The sequence below is a fragment of the Callorhinus ursinus genome, unplaced genomic scaffold (genome assembly GCF_003265705.2).
Source record: "Callorhinus ursinus isolate GAN/ISIS: 27379988/994484 unplaced genomic scaffold, GSC_fseal_2.0 scaffold74, whole genome shotgun sequence".
NCBI classification, from domain to species: Eukaryota; Metazoa; Chordata; class Mammalia; order Carnivora; family Otariidae; genus Callorhinus; species Callorhinus ursinus.
Window position 1 is genome coordinate 3,968,796 of NW_027397136.1, and position 22,168 is coordinate 3,990,963.

General features: G+C 52.4%; 2 protein-coding genes across 7 annotated transcripts; one reads left to right on the forward strand and one right to left on the reverse strand.

Moving 5' to 3' along the window:
* The first annotated feature begins 1,197 nt into the window (after positions 1-1,197).
* On the forward strand, positions 1,198-17,517 carry ITFG2 (integrin alpha FG-GAP repeat containing 2). 4 transcript variants are annotated; one of them, XR_012376490.1, is made up of 13 exons: positions 1,198-1,329; positions 5,961-6,056; positions 6,609-6,650; positions 6,825-6,996; positions 7,729-7,868; positions 8,344-8,492; positions 8,868-8,976; positions 9,146-9,194; positions 9,292-9,383; positions 10,113-10,230; positions 11,514-11,687; positions 11,779-11,937; positions 15,549-17,517. XR_012376490.1 is itself a non-coding variant. In XM_073886974.1 (12 exons), exons 1-12 carry the CDS (start codon positions 1,234-1,236, stop codon positions 11,880-11,882), a joined length of 1,341 nt encoding a protein of 446 aa, XP_073743075.1. In that variant the 5' UTR covers positions 1,198-1,233; the 3' UTR covers positions 11,883-12,762. The 4 variants fall into 4 exon arrangements, 3 of the variants coding, with proteins under 3 accessions (XP_073743075.1, XP_025707534.2, XP_073743076.1); XM_073886974.1 differs by lacking the exon at positions 15,549-17,517 and having other exon boundaries at positions 11,779-12,762; XM_025851749.2 differs by lacking the exon at positions 15,549-17,517 and having other exon boundaries at positions 8,868-8,965; positions 9,141-9,194; positions 11,779-12,762.
* Positions 14,426-21,502, reverse strand: NRIP2 (nuclear receptor interacting protein 2). 3 transcript variants are annotated; one of them, XM_073886976.1, is made up of 6 exons: positions 20,926-21,500; positions 16,754-16,906; positions 15,600-15,682; positions 15,143-15,261; positions 14,894-14,946; positions 14,426-14,560 (listed from the first exon to the last, which is right to left on the reverse strand). In XM_073886976.1, the coding sequence occupies exons 1-6, from the start codon at positions 21,184-21,186 to the stop codon at positions 14,468-14,470; spliced, it is 762 nt and encodes a 253-aa protein (XP_073743077.1). In that variant the 5' UTR covers positions 21,187-21,500; the 3' UTR covers positions 14,426-14,467. The 3 variants fall into 3 exon arrangements, 2 of the variants coding, with proteins under 2 accessions (XP_073743077.1, XP_073743078.1); XR_012376491.1 differs by having other exon boundaries at positions 14,438-14,560; positions 14,719-14,946; positions 20,926-21,502; XM_073886977.1 differs by lacking the exons at positions 14,426-14,560; positions 14,894-14,946 and adding an exon at positions 14,771-14,893 and having other exon boundaries at positions 20,926-21,501.
* Positions 21,503-22,168: the final 666 nt, after the last annotated feature.

Sequence of the window (22,168 nt, forward strand, 5' to 3'; positions counted from 1 at the left end):
TTCACAATGTCGACTCCTGAAAGATCAGTGCATAAACTGGCACTGACCTGCAGACCTAAATTTTAAAATATTGAACACCTGCAGAATTTTACAAATATTAGACTTCGGACGCCCTGACTGATGAGGCACCCCGAAGAAAGACTGGACTGATTCAACATGAAAAGTTTCCCTAAGACGCCAACCATGATGGTGACGTCCCATTTACACTACAGAGTAAGGCCACTGAGGCAGCGAGGCAAGAGCTTTTTATGGAGGGGAAGGCACAAGGCAGAGCAGATCCCAAATTGCCACAACCCTGACTTCTAGCGTGAGGACTTTCCTAGTAACTATGGCATAAATGGTAGAAAGGAGCTGGGCTTTTGGATCACACACTCTTGGTTTGTGTCCCATCTCTACAACTTTGTTTTGTTACTTAATCTTGCTGAACCTGTTTTTCTCATCCAAAAACTGGTATAATAATACAAGCTCTCAGGGTTGTTGTGCTGATTACATGAAACAATATATATATGAAACGTGCTTCGCTGCAAGTGGTTTTCAAACTACTGACCACAAAAGCATACACGCACCATTTAAAAATTCTTTTTCACATAAGTCAGTATATAAAATATACATAGTTAAATATACACAACTGAAACAAAGGTTTCACAGAAAGAATATTTACTACTTGAGAGTCACTTGGTATTTTCTATTTATTCTATTTTGTTTTTCTAAATGCCGGTTCAACTACATTGTTTTCAGGACTCCTAACGGGTTAACTATATAATTTAAAAAAACAAAACAAAACACTGTTGGAAACCATACAGTTGTCCGTAATTACGATTATTATATTCTCTAGTTTAGCCTGATGGCTGGGAATCCTCGTCGCTAGGGCAACAAAGGGAAGAGGTCAAGGTTATTAGGTCAAGCCCTGGGAGCTCGTTGCCTGGGGAACACATCGGGTCCCCCCGCCCCCCGGGTCAGGGTTGGTCTACCCCCTGCTCCCCGGAGCTCTGGAGGAAAGGAGTGGCCCAGGCCCCTGTCACTCAAGTCGGTAGCTAGGTAAGCCCGCCCCCACGCCCAGAGGGCTCGGAAGACCCACCTCCTGTTTTAAGATTAAGCGACGAAGGCCGCGATTGGAGGCTCAGGCGGTGACATAACTTTCCGCTTCGGCTGGCCTTCCGCTCGGGCGGCTCTCGGGAGGGGTTCGGGGAACACTTAGCGGCGCTCCCCGGTCCCTCGGCCCTTGCAAGTGCGATGAGGTCGGTTAGCTACGTGCAGCGCGTGGCCCTGGAATTTAGTGGGAGCCTCTTCCCGCACGCGATCTGCCTCGGGGACGTCGATAACGACACGGTCAGTCTCGCATGCGCACTGCGAGAGATGCGGCCCGGCTCTGCTGCTCGGCTCAGGGTGGGGCGGGGCCGGGGAAGCGGAGAAGCCCCCGCGGCGTGCGGCGTGCGCGTCGCGCGTGCGCAGTGGGGCTGGTGCGGTGGCCTACGGGAGAACTTGAGGGTAGCTTCTGTTCCCGGACGTCGGGACAGAATTGCTCTGGTTTCGTGGTCTGGTGTTCTTTTAGGGGCATAGATAACTGACCCTTTGCCTAAGTCAGTAACTTGTTCACAGTGGGTGCCTGGTAAACCGGTGGCCAGATCTCCGGTTCATTGCTTCTGTTGTGATGCCTCCATGGGCAACACCTCTCAAATAATTTTACCTTTCGAAGTCTCAGAATAAGCTTACAGAGCGCCTTTGCTGCTATGACACGTGCCCCTTAAGCGGGAATACACTGCTGTACTTTCCTGCCTCTCCAGGCCTCCACCCCAGTCTTGCAGGGTTTCTATAGTGCCTGCCCCAAAGGGTCTGGCAACTTGAAAGCGCTACACCTTGGTTGAATTACAAAAACAGTTTACATGTACCGTTTCATCTCTCCCCAGTCGTTCTTTTCCTCGTTGTTTAAATCAGTTAATACAGGTAAAGCAGGCAGAACTATGCCTGGCAACACAGCTAACGCTGAGTGTTAGTGTTGTTAGTATTAGCTTCTATTTTTCCGCAAATATTTATTCAACTGTCCATCGTGCGCCAAGGACTGTACTAAATTCTGGGAATTCCAAAATGAACAAGACAGCGCCAGCCCTCAGGTAGTTCATAGTCAGGTGGGGTGATAGTCACAAGAATAACAAAATATGCATTGATTAAAATATGTAAAGAGTTTTGGGGTGGAGCCTCAAAAGTGGATGGGGGCTGTTGCTGGTGTGAGACGCTCTTTTGACAGACTGTATGTTTTCGTTCGTTATTTCAGATTTTTAATGCAAAGCACCTTATTTCCATCCTGTTCTACCCTCTCTCCCGTCTCCCCCATCTCCCTATTCTGCCTCCTTACTTCTTATTCTCACCTCCCTAACCGTTCTGTGCTCTATTCCCTGGAAAAAAACAAGGTCTAAAACATGCCCTTTCTCCCCCACGCCCGGCCCCCTCCCCCCCAGCCTCCTTTGTGCTGTGATAGAGAAGATATATTATGAGGCCTCTTTTGGCTCTCCTCCCTGGAGGGAGGAAGGAGTTATTCTCATAAATTTGTATTGTTTTCTGGGCTTTCGCATTTCTTCATATGCCAAGCGTTACAATTTTATGAGAAAATCAAGAGAGGCATTTTCAAATAGTAAATTAACAGTGACTTTAGGTGTGCATTCTTTTCTGTATTATCTGATTGTCTTCTTTGTTTAAAAGGGAAAAATACATGCCTTTTTTCATAGCTTCACAGCATCAGCTTTTTTGGAAATTGAACTTTTGTAAGTGGATTGCACTAATAGACTCAGTTCTGCAATATTAGATATATTGTACTACCTTTTTTTTTTAATCTGAGTTGTAAGCTTCATAAGGATAGGAAATTTTTATCTGTTTTTTCACTGCTGTATTACCAACACTTAGAATAGTGCCTGGCACATAGTAGGCACTCATCAAATGTTTGTTGACTAAACGAAGACAGTTATGGAAAGCAAATGTGATTATGTCTCTGAAAGCAGTTTGAAGGGCTTTGCCTGTTATTGATAAATATAACTGAAAGAAGGGCAAGTAGTTGAGATAGTTGCCTAGTGATTGTGTGTGGTACATTAAGCCTGCATGAGAGTGGATAGAAATTCTGTTATTGGTTCCTCAGGCTAGCATTTGGAGATTTGGGGCAGGAAAAAGACTTATTTCATCCTAATAAATCAATAACCTAAAGTTCTTTGAAGTTAACTTATTTCCTGGTAAGTTGGGGGAGGAGAAGGCAGAAATAGAATGTACACCCTCTTGGACTGCCCACAAAAAGCCTGGCTACACCAGGGGGAAGTCTCTAGAAGGCTGTAGCAGATCAAAGACCTCACCTCCTCTCTCCTTGAGTATTTCTGGTGATGGTACTCTCCAGCTGGGGTGCTTTAGTGTCAGCGAGTGACCTCCAGAGGCCAGAGCCAGGATCAGCCACAGAGAAGCAGGACTGTTGGGAAGTTATAGCTGTGGGAAAGCAGATGGGCCACTTTGGTAATGTCCCTTTCCAGGAGACCAGCCATTACCTCATTGTCATTGCCTGTCTTGCCTGTCATTGCCTGGCTGGGTCAGATCTACTTGCACACCGTTTTATGATTTTATTCCTGTGTCTGTGCCCTTGTTAAACAGTGAGGCTCAGCAGGGAGTCTGCGACATTTATCTTCGTACCCTCAACTCATTGTCTAGCTTTACCTGAAAAGTCAAGGGCTGACTGAGCATTCTTTTTCATTCTGATTTTTCTTTGTTTCTTAAAAAAATCTTTTTGGGGGACGCCTGGGTGGCTCAGTCGTTAAGCGTCTGCCTTCGGCTCAGGTCATGATCCCGGGGTCCTGGGAAGCCTCCTCCTCCCTCTCTCGCTCCCGCTCCCCCTCCTTGTGTTCCCTCTCTCGCTGTGTCTCTCTCTGTCAAATAAATAAATAAAATCTTTTTTTTTTAAATATTTATTTATTTATTTTTAAAGATTTTATTTATTTATTTATTTGAGAGAGAGAGTGAGCATAAGCTGGGGGGGGCGCAGAGGGAGAGGCAGACTCCCCGCTGAGCAGGGAGCCAGATGTGGAGCTCGATCCCAGGACCCGTCCCCCGTATCATGACCTGAGCTGAAGGCAGACGCTTAACAGACTGAGCCATCCAGGCACCCCCCAAAAATCCTTTTTGTTATTAGCCTATTAAGTAAACCTTTATTGAGGGCCTGCTATGGACTGTGGCGTTTGTTGAATGAATGTATTAAAAAGAATGGATTGTATGAAAGATTCTAGGGTCCCTAGCATTGGAGGCCTTTAACTAGAGGCTGAAAACCACCTGGTGTTAGTGCTCGCGCTATGCCAGTCACTGTTTTAAAGGCCTTGTGCTGTTAGCTCAGTTTCGCGACAACCTTATGTGGCAGATACCCTTATGATCTTCGTTTTATAGATGAGAAAATTGAAGCATAGGAAGCTGGATTCAAATTCAGGTAGCCGCACTGAGCCTCTGAGCAATGCAGCTGCTCTCCTATGTCTGTCCAAATTCTATGGGGCAGACGTAATGGAAACATCAGGTGGAGAGATGGTTTTTTTTTTTTTTTTAAAGATTTTATTTATTTATTCATGAGAGACAGGGAAAGAGAGAGGGAGAAGCAGGCTCCCAAGGAGCAGGGAGCCCGATGCGGGACTCGATTCCAGGACCCCGGGATCATGACCTGAGCCGAAGGCAGACGCTTAACCATCTGGGCCACCCAGGCGCCCAGGTGGAGAGATGTTAACTTAAAAAACACTTATTTTATCCTTCTGTCATCTAATATTCCACCGGAAACTCCCATAACTATTTAAAAAAATAAATAGAAGATTCAAATCAAGTAAATCATTATTAATAAATCCCAGTTCATTTTTAACTTTTCCTTACTGTTGATCTGTTACGTCTTTGTTGCCTTTAGAATTAAAGCTCTTGAGAAACTAATATTTACTCTGTTTTGAGGATAGGAAGGAGGTGTTGGCTGGCTCCGCCCCCCAAGGGGAAATCAGGAAGCTGTTTGTGGAAAAGGGGTTTGGTGCTACCTTGTTACCACTGCTAGGCCCTGGAAAGGTAGCCAGCCTTTGGGGAACCACTGGGCCAGATACAAATAGTGAAGAGGCTTTGCGCAGGGCGCCCCCTCCTGAAAGCTCGGCCACCACTTGAGGGCGCCAGAGGCCCAGAGCATGGAGGCTGATGCTCGCAACCCCTTCATGCTGTCCCGTCCAGCACCTCCATCCCCTGTGTGTTCACTCATACACACCGTGATCAAAAGGTCTTGCTAGAGAGAGGAGGACCCCCAGAGCTGACCTTGTCTTTTCATCTGGACCTTGATTAAATACACAATCTGAAGTTTATAATTTTCCAAAAGTTAAATATTTTGGGTTGTTTTCAAAACATGTCCCATTGACAATGGACAGATTGGGAAGAGCTGAAGTCAGGCATGCAGGTCATGGAACTGTTCCCTTGTCAGACTTTTCTGGGAAGGGTCATAGATTTCTTTCTCTCTCTTTTTTTTTTAAGATTTTTTTTTATTTATTTAAGAGAGAGAGAGAGTACAAGATGGTGAGAGAGGCAGAGGCAGAGGCAGACTCCCCGCTGAGCAAGGAGCCCGATGCGGGACTCAATCCCAGGACCTGGGATCATGACCTGGAGCCAAAGGCAGATGCTTAACTGACTGAGCCACCCAGGTGCCCTGGGTTGTAGATTTCTATATTGCCCCATTCTGCTAACCCCCCTGACACACACACACACACACACACACACACACGTACACACACACACCTACAGGGAAATAAAGAAACTCTGGGAAACTGTGGCATTGTTAGTTGCAAAAGATTTTTTTTTTTTTACTAAAGTTGATGAAGATACAAGTTGAGGTCTTGTGATGTCCCCAGGAGGGACCCCATAGAGAAAAGCTTGAGGTGGTTCCATAAGATCCCATCCTGACTAACCCTGTCTTCTCTCCCCATTCGAAGTTAAATGAACTGGTGGTGGGGGACACCAGCGGAAAGCTGTTCGTATATAAGAATGATGACAGCCGGCCGTGGCTCACCTGTTCCTGCCAGGGCATGGTCAGTGTTCAACTCCCTGGGGCTCGAGGGGCGGAGGGATCCTTCCTGTGCGGGGACTGTCAAAGCTCAGCTGCACAGGAGCCCACCAATGTGTCTCATTTCACCAGCTCCTCAGACCAGCTGCTGTTTCAGGATTCATTCGATTCAGGGAGGGGAGCCACTGGGCAGCGTGCTCCCAGCTGGTGGGCTGTTTTTTATTTTCTGTTGTGGAGTGGTTCCCTTAATACTTTAAAAGCTGCCGAGGTCATCTGATTTTATAAAGTATAGTAGAAAATGGGGGCAATACTTTGAAGAAGTCTAGAAATAGATAAACTGGCTATACTAGATTTGAAACTTTTGTTCAGCCCAGACCGTCTTAACTACTTTAGGTCTTCCTATTGGTGTATGGGTAAACCAAACCCATAGCGCAAGAACTCCATTAGCGTGAACTATTAGTGTAGGTCACATGGCACAAGTTTTCAGCGAACGATGGTTAGTTAGCGAACCCTCTCCTTGCTCATGGAGTTTAAGGAGTACTGGTCTCCCTCAGCGTGTCTACCCTTTTCTTTGCAGCTGACTTGCGTTGGGGTTGGAGATGTATGTAATAAAGGAAAGGTAAGAACCCTCGGGGATGTTGGGACTTTGGTAGAACTCCAAGGCTTTACCTAGATTGATCCCCATCCCCTGGTGGAAACTTCTTCAGCCCTCTCACTTCTGTGCTTTAATAACGAAGCTCGTGCCCAAATGTCCCTCCCCAGTCCATCCCTCCCATGCCTCTGCCTCTCCCAGAATCTGGTGGTGGCGGTGAGTGCCGAAGGATGGTTTCACCTGTGTGACCTGACACCTGCCAAGGCCCTGGATGCTTCTGGGCACCACGAGAGCCTAACAGGAGAGGAGCAGCATCCAGTGTTCAAGCAGCACATCCCTGCCAACACCAAGGTCATGCTGATCAGCGACATCGGTGGGCATGCTGCAAGCAGCCTGGGGAAATAGGAGTCAATGGGTAGTAGAGCCACTCTCAAGGGATTCAGGGAGGTAGTTAGCATTCATGTGCGCAATTATTATGCATTTTATTTTGAGTTACTGAGCCCCCATTATAAACTAGGTATCATACTAGGCAGTGGGATTGCAGCAGTGAATAAAACGGACAAAAGTCACTGCCTTCTTGGACCTTGACTGGGAAGGGACGGAAAATAAACAGTATAAAATGTTGTAAGAAAATGAAGTCGTATATTAGAAGGTAGGACGTGCCATGGAGAAAAGAAACCACAGAACGGGGCTAGCGAGTGTCAGGGTGGAGAAGTAGAGGTACCAATTCTAAATGGAGTTGTCAGGGAAGTCCTTGCTGGGAAGGTGACATTTGGTCGAACACTGAAGGTGGTAAGGGAGTGAGCCCTGCAGATACGGGGCTTGATGTTTTGGCCCGAAGCTGTCTTGAAGGTGGTGGTAGGTACATGGCATGAGCCAGGACACTTGAGTTGTGTATCTGAGAGGAGCAGCAGGAGGGAAGAAGTGACAGGACCTGCGGAGCAGACACAAAGTGCGTGAGGGTTCACTTCGGATCTGAAGTTGTGGAGGGTAAAGGCGCCAGTAACAGTGATATTAGTGGAGGGGCAGGGAGGACATGTGTGAAGGATTCGAGCTCGTGACTACACATTTGGCTCCAGATGCATCTTACTTTCTGGATCCGCAGATGGAGATGGGTGTTGTGAGCTGGTGGTAGGTTACACGGACCGTGTGGTCCGGGCTTTCCGCTGGGAAGATCTGGGCGAGGGCACTGAGCATCCGACGGGGCAGCTGGTGTCACTCAAGAAATGGACACTGGAGGGTCAGGTGAGAGGCTGAGTGTGGGGCTCGGGGGCCTCAGGGGGCAGGGAGGAGGCCTTCCTGGAGGGGCTCCAAGGAGAACAGTCGTGGGCCACGGTTTAGGGTGGGAGGAAGGGAACATCTCCGTGTTGAGAGAAATCCAAAGAAGAGAGTTTCAAATCAGGGTCTTAGGGGCAAATGACTAACCATAGGCAGAGAGGAGGGAGCACCGGGTAAGAATTAGGAGGCTGCAGGTGGTGTGATGTGCTCTGTGGCAGGGTGTGGACCCCATAGGACGGGTGCACAGTGGCGAGCAGGTGAGCTGTACGGAGAGAATGGCACTGGGCAGGAGCCCCGTGAACTCACATTCTTCCTCCTGCTGCTGCCCTTGAACCCCGGGGCATGGTCCCCAGGGCCCCTGCCCCACACTCTCCCCTGTTCTCTGCAGGGTCCCACTTCCTTCTGTCCCCAGCCCTCTGTCAGCCCCTGTTCCCTGGTGCAGGTGGACAGTCTCTCAGTGACTCCGGGGCCCCTGGGTGTGCCGGAACTGATGGTATCTCAGCCGGGCTGTGCGTACGCCATTCTGCTGTGTACTTGGAACAAGGACACCGGACCGCCCCCTACCTCAGAGGGAGCCCCGGAGGGCAGTAGGTAAGGGTGCAGGCCTGTGGACGGCATGGGGTGCATGGAATCCAGGAGGGTGCATGGAACTCCAGATGTGTCTGTAGTTGACAGAGCTGCTTCAGCCGGGTCCCGGCACAGTACCTTTGCCCCACTAAAGAAGATTATCTGGGGACCCAGGGAATCCTGGGCTTTAACCTTATAACACCCGGAGGAGATTCCAAGATTCTAACTTGGCAGCTCTATCCCTCTCTTTTGTACTTGCCACATGGGCCAGACAGGCTCAGCGATCGGTTTCCAGGCTGGTTCACATCCTGGGAGCTCCTAAGGAGATTGGGGCCACAAAAGTCCTGGAGAACTAGGTTCACTTGATCCCCACTGAGTGCCCCCCACTGCCCCACACAGGGAGGCCCTAGCTGCCCGAGATGTCATGTTGCACCAGACTTCTGGCCGCATCCACAACAAGAACGTCTCCACCCACCTCATTGGCAACATCAAACGAGGTGAAGGCGGGCTGCGGGTGCAAGAGGGAGCCGGGCGGGTAAGCATCAGTCCTGGGAGAGTGGGGGTGCAGGGCCTTCCCTTCCTCCCTGCCTTGGACCACCCCTCACCCTCTACGCTCTGACCTTGCCCTGCCCTTCACGTTTTCTTCCTCCGGTCCTTCTGTCGCACCTGCAGGCCACAACGGTGAGAGGGGTGGCTCTGGCCTCTTTGCCCTCTGCACCCTGGATGGTGAGTTCCTGCGGGGTCGGGGGCTGTGCACCTGTGGGGTCCGCTCAGGGGTCCTGTCTCGCCTACCCCAGCCTGCCTGCCCCCCCCACCTTTGCAGGGACACTGAAGCTTATGGAGGAAGCAGATAAGCTGTTGTGGTCAGTGCAGGTGGATCACCAGCTCTTCGCCCTGGAGAAGTTGGATGTCACGGTGAGAGGAACGTTCTTACCTTCTTGACGTGGGGAGCTGAGATTTAAGTGAGACATTCTCCTTTCACGATTCCCTCTCCACCTTTATCTCCGTCTCTTCAGACGGACTCTAACTGCATCTCAGGCGTGTGTGTTTCTCCGTGCTCAGCACTGTCCCCTTCTCGGCAGCGCGTGGCCAGCACCCTGCGGCGGCAGGAATGGCTCCAACGAGAAATGAGTTGTTAGGGTCCAGAAGTGAGTTCCTCGCCCCAACTCCAGATGTACGTCCTGTCATTGTGTTCTCGTCTGTCTGCGAGCCTCTCTATGCTAAGGCCGCGGCCCCCGAGTCTGCAGATGGGGCCAGGCTTTGCCGCACCGTTGTGCACGCGGGTTGGTTTAGGAGAAGAGGCCTGAGGCTTTAAAGCCAGGAGAACAGGCCTGGGTTTGAGCCTGACTCTGCACCGCCTCCCTGCCCTGTTGAGTGACTGCGCGTGAGCGACTTCGCTTCCGTAAGCTGGAGTGTCCTCCCTGGGAGGCTGGGAATACCGTTGCCCACTTCACGGGCTGTGTGGCCACGGATGCGCGGAGGGAGTTCTGTAAGAAACTTAGGCTCGTTTTCTTTCCCAGCTGGCTGTTTGTCACACGGGGCCAGATGCGCTGCTCCTTCATCTTTCATCCAGCCCCCATCTCGAGGGCTCTTTGTGCAACAGCTGCTGGCCACCCCTGCAGCCTGGTCTCCGGCCTTTTTCAGGGCAACGGGTGTGAGGAGGTGGTGGCCTGTGCCTGGGATGGACAGACATATATCATTGATCACAACCGTACCGTCGTCCGCTTCCAAGTGGACGAGAACATCCGAGCCTTCTGTGCAGGTGGGACCCCGGCCCGTGGTCCCTCTCTAACCACCGCTTGTCTGCCTCTCATGTCCACTCTCTCTGCGTCCCCTAACGCAAGGCTTCATAAACAAACGAGCTCTTCAGCACTTGTGTTAGAGGGTGATGGGGGGTACTAAGTTGCCATCTGTACAGTTTTTTTGTTTTTGGGGTCTTTTTCTTAAGACTTTATTTATTTGAGGGTGAGGGGAGAAAGAACAAGCAGGGGAGGGGCAGACAGAGAAGCAGGCTCCCCGCCAAGCAGGGAGCCCGATGTGGGGCTTGATCCCAGGACCCTGGGATCATGACCTGAGCCAAAGGCAGACGCTTGACCGACTGAGCCACCCAGGCGCCTCTTACGGTTTTAAATAAGGAATAAAAGAGAGTGACAGGCCCATCTCTGAATATCTTCAAGAATGGGCTGAGTTTGGAGTGCCTGGGTGGCTCAGTCGGTTAAGTGTCTGCCTTCAGCTCAGGTCATGATCCCAGGGTCCTGGGGTCGAGCCCCATGTCAGGCTCCCTGCTCAGTGGGGAGCCTGCTTCTCCCTCTGCCTGCCACTACCCCACTCATTCCCTTTCTCTCTCTCTCTCTCCTTCTCTCTCTCTCTCTCTCTCTCTGTCAAATACATAAATAAAATCTTAAAAAAAAAAGGCTAATTCAAAAAAGCATGGGCTGAGTTCTTATCATCTGTCCGTCTGGGATGTGTGAAGACACTGGGAAGTTCTTTCCCATCCGAGCATGTCAGAACTCTGTGAGGAACATTCTCGCAGAGCATTTGCATTAGTTCCAAATCAGGGACTTGGAAAGCAGCACTGGCTCTTTCAGGGGACATGGGGATATCTTTGGTTGCTGAGATGCTAAGAATTGCACAGCACTCTAGGGTACATTCTCCAGTGTCCTGAAAGGTTACAATGACTTTGAAGAAGGGACTGCCACTAAAGAGAAGCCTGAGTCTCTGATTGCGTTTTGCTAACCTACCACTTGGACTACCAAGACTACCCTTCATTCCTGCAGGGCTATCACTAAGATGGGAAAATCAACAGCTCTCACTTTTAGGGTGCTATTCTACCTGGTGTTTTTCCATATCTGAAATGGGCCACGTATTTTACCTGTTTTTCTGAGTTCCCACCACAGACGGAATAGAAAGAGGGCCTTCGGTTTTCTGCTTGACATCTGTGGGAGGGTGGAGAGTCTGCTGACTGCAAGCCTGCATCGTGTACTCTGGCCCTCCCCGCGGGGACTGGAACTCTCTGACCTCTGTCTCACCCTCCACACCCCTCAGGCCTCTATGCCTGCAAGGAGGGCCGCAACAGCCCCTGCCTCGTGTACGTCACGTTCAACCAGAAGATCTACGTATACTGGGAGGTGCAGCTTGAGCGGATGGAGTCGACCAATCTGCTGAAGCTGCTGGAGGCTGAGCCAGAGTTCCAGAGCCTCCTACAGGAGCTGGGCGTGGGTGAGTCCCAGGAGAACTTGCAGCTGGAGCAGCCCTGTGCCAGGTGCCCAGGAGATCCCCAACCTCTGACCCACCCTTTTCTTGCCCTCAGATCCTGGCGATGTCCCAGCTGTCCGTGACCTGCTTCACCAGACCCTCTACCGTCCAGACCAGCCACCACAGAGCGCTCCTGCGAGCCTCCACATTCCCACCTAGCCGGACTTGCCTCTTAGCTGAAGAAGGAGCCTCCTGAACCACCCCCCCGCCCCAGGTATCCATGGTGCTGGCAGAATAGGGAGCAAACATCACAGAGGAGCATGGAAGGATGGCGGCCACCCTAGGGGGGGGTGTAAACTGTAGCCTTCATGGTCTTCTTGGTGAAAGAAGAGGCGAGTTGACCCTCTATCCATTTCCTTGTGTACCTTACCCATCACATCGGCAGGATCATAGGGACCCCAACCTCATTCCACATCATCTGGGACTGCCCCCTCCCCAGAGCTCCCCAGTTTCCTTGTGTGGCAGACAGACTTGTTTGTGAGCAGGGGGCACAAATCTTGTAAGGTGCTTGTAAAGAAAGCAGGCATTGGGGCCAGTGGAGCAATGAGTTAAGGGCCCCCCCCCATTATTCCGAGCTCCAGCTCCCTTGGCACAGCTCCAAGTCGTTGGAATTAGTGATTATTGCAGAAACAGCCCACCCTTTTGCTTTTGAGGAGAGTCTTTTCAGGACATTTTACACTCTGGTCTTAACTGTTCCCAGCAACCCTGAGATGATTTTCTTCAGTTTAGCAAAGAAACAAACCGGGGCCTAGCACTTTCTCATTTTGCCATGTGTAAGTACTGTGCAGCTTCGTGGGCCTTGCTTCCATGTCCCCCCCAGAACACTCTGTGAGACAATGGACATTTAAAATCTGATGCAGGTTTAGAATCCAGACCACAACAGAATTATATCTTGGGCCAATTTTATCCCTTCTGCTCTCGATTCTGCACGCTCTAAGTCAGTGTTTTTTCACATTACAGGTTGCAATCCTTTGGTGGGTTGTGGTCAGCATTTTTTGGCTTAAATGAAATAGGACAGAATAAAATAGAATGAAAAATATCAGAGCATATCGCTCACAGTATGGGGAAGTATTGTTTTGTTACGGTTGTGCGTGTGCATGTGTGTACTGAGTACAAGGTAAAATGCATTTCCTGCCATGAGTTGTGTTCAGGGGAGTTTGAAACCATTGTTCTCAATTATCTCGACCCAGCCGGATGGATCAACGTGGGGGAAGGTCCACATTCACACTGCCTTTCCGGTAGGAAGCCAGGGCAGAGTTATCAATTCAGACTCTGATCAACATGGAGGAAGACCAGAGAAAGAGATCAGCATATAGAGAAACAGGTGTTTATTCAAATGGAGAAGCAGCTGAGCCGAAGGCCTGCCCCTGGGTCCGGGGTCTGCAATTACAGAAGCAGCAAGAGGAGGAAGGGAAAAGGCGGGGCCAGGGAAGCAGAGGTGATGGGGTGAGGCAGGAGGGACGAGGGTAATCCTTATTACACATGTGCTAGGGAGTCCCCTCCTCTTCTTCTGAGGGCAGGGAAAGGCAAGACCAGAGGTCAGAGGGCAGCTGGGTGGTGTCCTGCTTCTTCTCTGATCTACCCCAGACTCATGATTTTGTTTCCACTCCAAGAGCCCTAGTTTCCTAGCTGAGGTTAGTTAGACCACTCTCTTCCTCTACCCCTAACCTATGACCCGAGGGACTGAAACCAGCCAGAAAGACACTCTGGAGTTTGGCTCCTTAAGGTCTGGGTTCCTCTCTTCACAGTGAAGGCGAAAAGCCTCCTTGTCTTTTCGCTTTGGCTCAGAGCCTGGCAGGGGATAGAAAGCCACTGATTCCAAAATAAGATAAGATCAAGCTCAGGAGGCCAGAGATGAGAGGAAGGGAGAGGTGAGGTGAGGTGAGGAGTTCTAGAAATAAGAAAGAATACTGGTTAGGTGCAGTCTGAGTACTGAGCACCCCGCCATCCTGTCCACCTTGTGGGGCCAGTTCCTGACAGCACTCCTCCAACCCCCCATTCCCCCCTGAAGTTCAGGGTCCCACTGTGTGAAAAAGCAAGTGGAGGAGGAGAGCTGCCTGGAGAAATGATAAAGGTCCATCCAAGGTCTTGCACAGGGTGATCACTGGCGTCAGACGTTGGCAACCCCAGAAAAGGTAGCGAAGGAAGCTCCCAGCCTCGTGAGGCCTGGCGTTCCTCTACCAGCTCACCTTCCCATTGCATTGGAGTATTTGGTTGCCTGTTTCTTCCCCCACTCAACTGAGCAGTCGTGTGCAGAATCAGAAAGGTAGGCGTCCGCAGGGACAGGGCCCCGGGCGGGTGAGGTGGGGCAGTCTAGTTGGGAAAGGTAATGAGCCCCAGAGGCGAGGGGAGGGGCGTGGGAGTGAAGGCCCCCGAGGGGTGGGTGGGGTGGATGGCGGCGGACAGGTGAAGCACGGTCAAGGCCGCAGCCTTTGACTCGGGCCAGTCCCTACTAGGCCACGCTTAACGTCCTTTCCCGCAGTCCTGACTTGGAGGGGAATGGGAGGAGAGAAGCCAGGCCCCTGAGATCACGGGCCCTCTGCCTCGAAGACTCCTGGAAGCTTGGGCAGTGGCTGAGAAGCAGAGAGGAATGTGGCTGACTGAGAGACGGCAGGGTCAGGGTGGTGACAGGAGGGACAGACAAAGTAGTCCCCAGCTACCTGGCTGTAGTAATGCCCCATTCCCCCCCATACGGCTCTTCCCCCAGGCAAGGTCCTTCCCCTGGGGACCGACTGGTTCAGCAGTCACTGGCCAGGCTCTTGGTACAGAGGCAGGAAGGGCAGCTCTGGGAAGGGGGCTCTCAGGCGCAGTACTCCACGCTCCAGGTCGATACAGCACTGTGGGGGGGGGCGGGGACAGCGGCACCTCTCTCAGCAGGGAGCCGCGCTCTCAGGCCCCTCCCACTTCCCACAGCCTCCCCCTGCTCCTTGCTCTTGCCCCTGTTTCCATTCACCTGGAGCCCTGGGCTCGGGGGACAGTGGGACCTGGTTCTTACTTTTCACTTGTGGGCAAATAAGGAACCTCTAAGGAAGCGAAGGTGAAATCACGACATCTCCTGGTCTTTCTCATCAGAAGCTGAGCCACACTTCCACGCCTGTGCCTTTTACCTCCTTTTCCCAGCCCTTTGGGTCAGGCTTCAAGTGTGGGTCAAGCGCTAGCATCCTCCTTACCTTGAGAGAAAGCAGTGTCTGTAGCCCAAGGCAGAACTCGGGACTCTCAACATCTGCAGGAATCATTTGAAAACAGACGAGGCTGGAGGGGCCCCCAGTGGTCACGGTGCCCTCCTGTCAACGCTCGCTCCTTGTCTGCCCACCCCCTTCCCCGGGTCCGAGGATCTGGGCCCAGAGCCGGGGGACTCCCCAGCCAGGAGAGGAAAGTGGGAGAGGAAGAAGAGGGCTGGGGATGAAGGGAGGACTCACCCACCACCTGAGCCGAGCAGGCCACCGTCTCCTGGCCCAGCTGAAGCTCCAGCTGCTCCACCTGGGTGGGGGGCCCAGGTGCCAGGCCGCCCCCTGGGGCTTTGAGGACCTTCCCTAACCTGTGGTTGGGAAGCAAGGGTTATGGCCACCCCAGCCCCCAGCCCCAGCCCCCAGCTGACACCCCTGCCCACACACTTGGGTTCTCACCCAATCCCTTGGCCCCACGTGGGGTCTAAATCCTCGTCTTTGCTGTCAGAGCCCCCCCATCAAGGCTTTTTTTTTTTTTTTTTAATCACAGCTTTCTCGATATAGACTTGATAGACCACAAAAGTCACCCTTTTATAAACGCAGTGGGTTTTAGTAGATTCATAGAGTTAATGCAACTACTACCACTATCTCATTTCAGAATATTGCCTGAATATTTTCCGCCATCCATTCTAGTGGGCCGCGCTCTTACCCCAGGCGGCTGAGGCATCCAGCGGAGATCTGGTTGTGGTGGGTGCCCGTGTCCACGGCCACCCGAAGCTCCTGGTCTCGGCACTGAGGAAGAGGGTTGTGGGGGACTCCGTGAGCCCCCGGGGGGGAAGGGATCGGACTTGGATCCTTCACCTTTCCCAGCCCTTGGATGTTTCCCTCTCCGAAACAAGTGAAGGGAAAGAACCAAGTCTTTCAAAGTGATTTTTATGGCACTCACCCAACTGAGGCCAAACCGGCTCTTAGATGAAGGCATCAAAAAAGGAAGTAGAGCTCCCCATGGGGAGTCCATACACTTGGGAACGGTTTGACCAGAAATGGAGATCTATTTGTGGGGAGAAATTCTTGGGAGGCTAAGGGCCTAGTTTAGAGAGGTCTGGGTGAGGGATAGAGGAGGGAGCGAGAAGACCAGGCTGCCGGGAACTTCACATGTGGGTAAGCGACAGGCTCACCACAGAAACCAAGACCGGTTCGCTTTCTTCTGCACATATACACACATTATGGGTGACGCTCAGATATCCCAAATGCATGCAATTTTCTCATTCCAGGCATTTATTGAGCACCTACTATGTGTGAGATTTGTGGCTGGAAGGCACAGGGGTGAATGCTGTGCTTGGGTGTATGGCATGTAACCCGCATGCTAGAAAGTGTTAAGGTCTACGAAAGGATTGGCAGTGACGTGCCCTAGACGAGAGGGAGGAGAGGCTGTTTCCTCCTGGGAAAGTCAGGAAAGGCTCCAAGGAGGAGGTACCATTTGAGGCCTTAGGCTGTCACCTTGGAACACACGACCTTTTTCTGAGTGTGTGTGGGGGGGTGGGTTGCAGGATGCCTACGTGCAGGCACCGTTCACGGACGGAGAAGGCACTGAAGAGTACTCACACATTCGCATTCGAAGACTGTGTTTGATAAAGGGAAGGAGGAATGACGATGACAGGTGGAACAGCATGGAGGGAAGATGGGTTGAGGCAGAGAGTAAAGCATGTACAGGATCCCAGTTTTTGGTCCAGGCTGGGGGGAGGGGTGCCTTTTCTCCCTCCCTCCTCCCCTCACCACCCAGGGGAGAAAGGAGGGTGGCTGAAGTGAGCCGGTCACAGGCAGGATCGTTCATGAAAGCCGGTGCCCTGGGGGGCCTCTCACCTTGCAGTTGACCAGAAGAGCCGGAATCTCTGTCTTGCTGGTCTTCCTCCTGCTCTCCTGGCCATGAATCAGGGCCTGCACCAGGGGAGACTCCCCCTGAAGCCGACTCTGGTTTCCCTCCACCAGGCGTCTCTGGATCACGCTGTGCGGCTGCTGGCTCCATCACAAAATAAAGAAGGCAGACAGGTCTAAACCCGAGTCTCCAGGCCACTCAGTTCTCCCACCTTAGTCATCCCACGATGATCCCCAACCCCACCCCAGTCCTGCATCTCACGGGAGTAAGAAAGGGGCAGGAGCTTACCCAAGGATCCCAGCAGTCAGAGCATTATAGCAGAGTGAACCCCAGTATCACATCATGCCAGCTTGCTGGGATCCCAGGAGATTGCTCAGCAATGAAGAAATGGGAAGAGGAGAACAGTCCATTCTGGGTCAGACTGACCTATAGGCCGACACGACCTCTCAGGGACTAGTATGCGTGGGGAGCTTTTATCTCTGGTCTAGAACACATTATTTTTGACTTTTTTTTTTTTCTCTGTTTCCCCCTTTGACCTCACCCTTCCATGGGCTGCAGATGCCAGGGTTGATGATGTGATGAAAAAAAAATGAGTAACAGGGGGCACCTGGGTGGCTCAGTCGTTAAGCGTCTGCCTTCGGCTCAGGTCATGATCCCAGGGTCCTGGGATCGAGCCCCGCATCGGGCTCCCTGCTCGGCGGGAGGCCTGCTTCTCCCTCTCCCACTCCCCCTGCTCGTGTTCCCTCTCTCACTGTGTCTCTCTCTGTCAAAAAAATAAATAAAATCTTTAAAAAAAAAATGAGTAACAACAAACGGAAGACAAAAGAAGTCACGTCTTCAAAACTAGGAAGCTTGAACTCGCCCTCACCTGCAACCAGCTTCCCTCTGTCCAGTCACTTCACTCCCTAAGTTCTGCCGGCTTTGCCTTCTGTATTTATTGAGTCCATCCCTGCTTTGTATCACTGGTTTTGTTCAAGCCTCACCCCAGCTGGCCTGGGTCACCGGGCCGCCTCCCTAAGTTCCTAAGAACCTGCCTCCAGTACCGTTGCCTCTCAGATATACCTGCTCGAAGCCAGTGATGATCTAAGGCCCTCATGACTCAAAGTGTGGCCCTCAGATCAGTAGCTTTAACATCACTTGGAAGCCTGTTAAAAATGCAGAATCGAGACCTGCTGAATCAGAAGCTTCATCTTAACAAGATGCCCTGATGATTTGTGTGCATGTCCAAGTCTGAGAAGCACCAACGTAAAACAAAACTAACTGTTACTCCTGTTTAAAATCGATCAAAGCACAGCCGCCTCCTGCCACCTACGTGCTAAAGCCTGAACTTTTTAAGGTGACGCACAGCCCAGGTGACCTGGCCACTGCCTGGTCTTCAGCCTTGTCCCCCGCTCGGCACATCTGCCCCTGTGACCCTGCTGGTACTGCTTACCCCAGGCTGCTGTTCGCCTCCACACCTTGGCTCCTGCTCAGCCCCCTTCCTCAGACTCCTCTTTCTCATTCTCTAGGCCAGACTGGATGACTGGTTGACATACTTTGTTCAGGAACTACTCTTTAGGGGCATGTGGGTGGCTCAGTTGGTTAGCATCTGAAAGCATCTGCCTTGCGCTCAGGTCATGATCCTGGTGTCCTGGGATCAAGCCCCGCATCGGGCTCTCTGCTCAGTGAGGAGTCTGCTTCTCCCTCTGCCCTTCACCCCACTCATGCTCTCTCTCTCTCAAGCGAATAGATAAAATCTTTTTTTTTTAAAGATTTTATTTATTTATTTGACAGAGACACAGCGAGAGAGGGAACACAAGCAGGGGGAGTGGGAGAGGGAGAAGCTCCTCTGCGGGGAGCCCGACGCAGGGCTCAATCTCAGGACCCTGGGACCATGACCTGAGCTGAAGGCAGACGCTTAATGACTGAGCCACCCAGGCGCCCATAAGTAAAATCTTTTTAAAAAAAAATGGGCTACTCTTTATTTGGGAGAGAGATTTTTATCTAAGTCTGAAATTCCGTACATATCCTGTAATTAACGTGCAGTTTACCTCCTCCGGGAAGCCCTCTCTGACTTCTCTGTACTCTTCATTCCACACACCAGGCTGGGGCCAGCACCCCTTCTCTTAGCTCCCTTTGTCATGCTTCTCACAGATGTGATTTGTGGATTTTAACTCCCCCATTAGCCTGGAGAGCCTGTGAGGTCAGGTCTTTATATCCCAAGGCTTAGCTTAGCATATGGTAGGCACTCAATAAATGTTTGTTGAAGAATGACTGTATCTGTCCAGGCTGCACACATGCTTCTCCACCTGCCCTGTCTTCTTGGGAACCTGGGATTGTTTTTCTACCCTTGGTTTAATGAGGCCCTTGAGGCCGGCTCCTCCTGCCAACAAGGCTGCCAGCAGGAGACCCAGCTCCGGGAAAAGGGCAGTGAACTCGAACTGGCCGGAAAGAGCGGCCCTGCGGTTCCCAGCTCTCCTCCCACCTTTCCCACGATGGAGGCAGGCTTCAGGCCCCCAGTGCTGTGCAGTTCGCTCCAGAGTTATCCTAGGGAGGGAGACAGTGTGGTCCTCCCAGGTGTCTTCACTCCCAAAGCCACACAACGGAACTGCTTGAGATAATTCTCTGGGAGGTCCTGAGGCAGAGGGGTGAGGTGAGAAGCTCGGGACTTCTCATCAGAAGGCTGCACCTGCCCTTCTGGGATGGCAGTGTTAATAGAGCCTCTTCTCCAGGGCCAGAGAAATGTAGGATGGTCTCCAAACCACAGAGCCTTTGAGGACCAGCTCCCCCGTTGCCCTGTTTCTGCCTATTTCTCAGCTGTGCTTTCTGTGTACGCAAGGAGGGAGCAGCCCTGAAGTTCCCTGAACTGAGATCTCAGTCACTTTTCCTCTCTGGGCGCTGCTGGGAATCAGCTGGGAATCGGCTGGCCTCTCGGCTGGGTTCCTGGAGGGGGACCATTGGTCTAGGAGGAATATGGCAGGGCTAGGTCAGGAAAGGGAGAGAGCGGCTACATTAGTCTCCTGGCTAACGCCAGGCTGAGGCCCCTGGAGTTGACTTTGCGCCTCTCAGGTTGCAGGACTGCCATCCCCTCAGACCCTCTGACGAGGAATTGCGTGAGGGTACAGAGTGCTTCCAAGCCCTTCTACCAAAGCCTTGCTTTCTTCTAGGAGCCAGAGGCCAGATAGGATTCCACATTCTCTAGACCCTAGAGAGCTTATTTTCTCTCTCGAGCCAAATGGAGTAGTAGCTGGAGGAACAATCCTAATTAGACCTTAGATAGTGCTTTCTGTTTTCTAGGCACTCTTTGAAGACCCTTAGAGGTATTAGTTCTGCCACTCCCACGGCAACCCGATGAGGGAGGTACTACTAATTTTGTCCTCGTTTAGCAGATGAAGAAACAAGCTCAGAGACAAAGCAACTTGCCCAAGGTAGCAAGTGGCAGAGCCAGGATCTGAACCCAAGCAGCCTGGCTCCAAAGCCCATGCTCTTCACCGCTCTCTCAGAGGGAGATGAGTGTATGCAGCTGTCCCCCGACCCACTCACCTCCTCGTTGTTACGTGCCCCCCCCATTCCCGCTGGAGGCCACAGCCGCTGCAGGAGGTGGAAGGAAAGGAGGCTGGAAGGGCCAGTGCCCCTACAAGGGAGTAAGGGGGCATTCTGGAGGGCCGGTGGCTCAGGCAAGAGCCATGCAAAACCCTGGGCTCTGGAAAGGCCAGAGGCCCTTACTGCTTCCATTGTGCAGGGGAAAGACAACAGAATGGCCAGAGCTGGTAGGAGGGAATCTGTTGTTTCGGGATAGGACAGAAACCACAACCCTAAGCTGGCCAGGCCTCCAGGCCCTTCCAGCAGCTAATGACTGCTCCAGAAGGTTCCTGTGTCCTTGTAAGCCTCTTCTCCTAAAGAGCACATCTCCTCATCATCCCAAGACAAACCTTGGACTGTTTGGGAGAAGCTGAGCAATGCAAACAGGGTCTCCCAGAGCCACCAAACCATGGGATCATCCCCAGTGAAGAGGCTGAGAGCGGTCAGAGCGGAGCCCCTCAAACTGGGACTAACTGCCCCATTCTCGGCAAAGGAGAGGGGATCTGAAGGCTTAGGGACTGTTTTTTTCCAGCCCTCCACCCCCCCTCCCCAGGATACAGGGAGATGGAGAGGGAGAGTGGGGAGAGGGCTGCCTCACCAAGTCCTTGGAGGTGCCGAGCCTCTTGAGGCTGTCCAGGGGGAGCAGGTCGGCAGAGTCCTTGTGCAGGAACTGGGTGGCCTGTCTGAGCCGGCGCTGCTGGCTCAGGGGGGCTCGGTCCCCAAGCGCTGCCTCCTGTCCCCTCCTCCTCCTGGAGTCTCCCTCCTCTCTCCTGGCCTCCTGCCTGGTGCTCACAGCCCCTGCGGGGCTTGACGAGCTTGATGAGCAGGGTGGGGGCTGCTGAACCGTCCTTCCCTCCATCCCCTCTGCCTCCTGCTTCCCGCCTTTGCCCGCTCCCGGGACGGCAGCTCTCCTGATGGGAGGGTCTCCACGGGGGCAGAGGAAATCAATAAATAATGTGCAGGAGCAGCCGCGTCAGACACCAGTTTCCAGGGATTGCAGTAGAGGGAGTGAGGCTCCGGCTGGAAAAACCCAGCGCTCCAGGAGAAGGGGGGTTGGCAGGGCCTGCAGGTGGCAGGCTCTGCAGCGCATCCAACTCTGGGGTCCTGGTCAGAGTGGTTGGTGGAAGGGGTGTGTGTGTGTGTGTGTGTGTGTGTGTGTGTGTATGCCTGCAAGCTCGAGGGCGTGTAAGAGTGTTGTAAACTGTCAGGGTGTCCGTGCCAGCTTGTTTGAAAGGCGGTGGGCGTGGGTGTGCGGGGGGAGTCAGCCTGCGTGCTTGCTGCGTGTGTGGGAGGCAGGCACATGCATCCATGTGCATGCGCCCTCCCTTCTCCTGGGGCTGCCCCATTGCTCTCTCCACTGGGCTTCTCTGCAGGTCGAGGGTGGGGTGCAGGCCAGTAGCTAGGTTCAGAAAAGAGAGGGGCAGCCTCAGAATGTCTTTCCCTCCTCTCCTCCCCATCAACAGGAGAGGTTTCACCTTTCTGGGTCTCGACCTTTCGGCGTGGCAGGTGTCAAGAGTCTTTAGCTAATGTACTCTGCGTTCTGGGTCCCAGGGGGCGGGGGCGGCAAGAGCAGCTCTGAATCTCCCCACAAGCGGGGCCCCAGCTTCTCCCTCTTCTTTATGTAAGGCTGATTCAGTCCTGGCTCTTTAAAAAGTGTTATAATTCAAACACTCAGAAAGTTATCAGGAGGGGCACCTGGGTGGCTCAGGTGGTTAAGCGTCTGCCTTCCGCTCAGGTCATGACCTCTGGGTCCTGGGATTGAGCCTAACGATCTGGCTCCCTGTTCAGCAGAGAGTCTACTTCTCCCCCTCCCTCTACCCTTCTCCCTGCTCATGCTCAGA

Bases quoted from the DNA above. Each gene is read 5' to 3' on its own strand.
- ITFG2 (XM_073886974.1), top strand. From the start codon at position 1,234: ATGAGGTCGGTTAGCTACGTGCAGCGCGTGGCCCTGGAATTTAGTGGG. The intron at 1,330-5,960 runs GTCAGTCTCGCA...CCCCATTCGAAG, and splicing joins GGGACGTCGATAACGACACG to TTAAATGAACTGGTGGTGGG. The intron at 6,651-6,824 runs GTAAGAACCCTC...TGCCTCTCCCAG, and splicing joins ATGTATGTAATAAAGGAAAG to AATCTGGTGGTGGCGGTGAG.
- NRIP2 (XM_073886976.1), bottom strand. From the start codon at position 21,186: ATGGAGGGAAGGACGGTTCAGCAGCCCCCACCCTGCTCATCAAGCTCG. The intron at 15,683-16,753 runs GTGAGAGGCCCC...CCTCTTCCTCAG, and splicing joins CTCTTCTGGTCAACTGCAAG to TGCCGAGACCAGGAGCTTCG. The intron at 15,262-15,599 runs GTAAGAGCGCGG...TCCCAACCACAG, and splicing joins GGATGCCTCAGCCGCCTGGG to GTTAGGGAAGGTCCTCAAAG.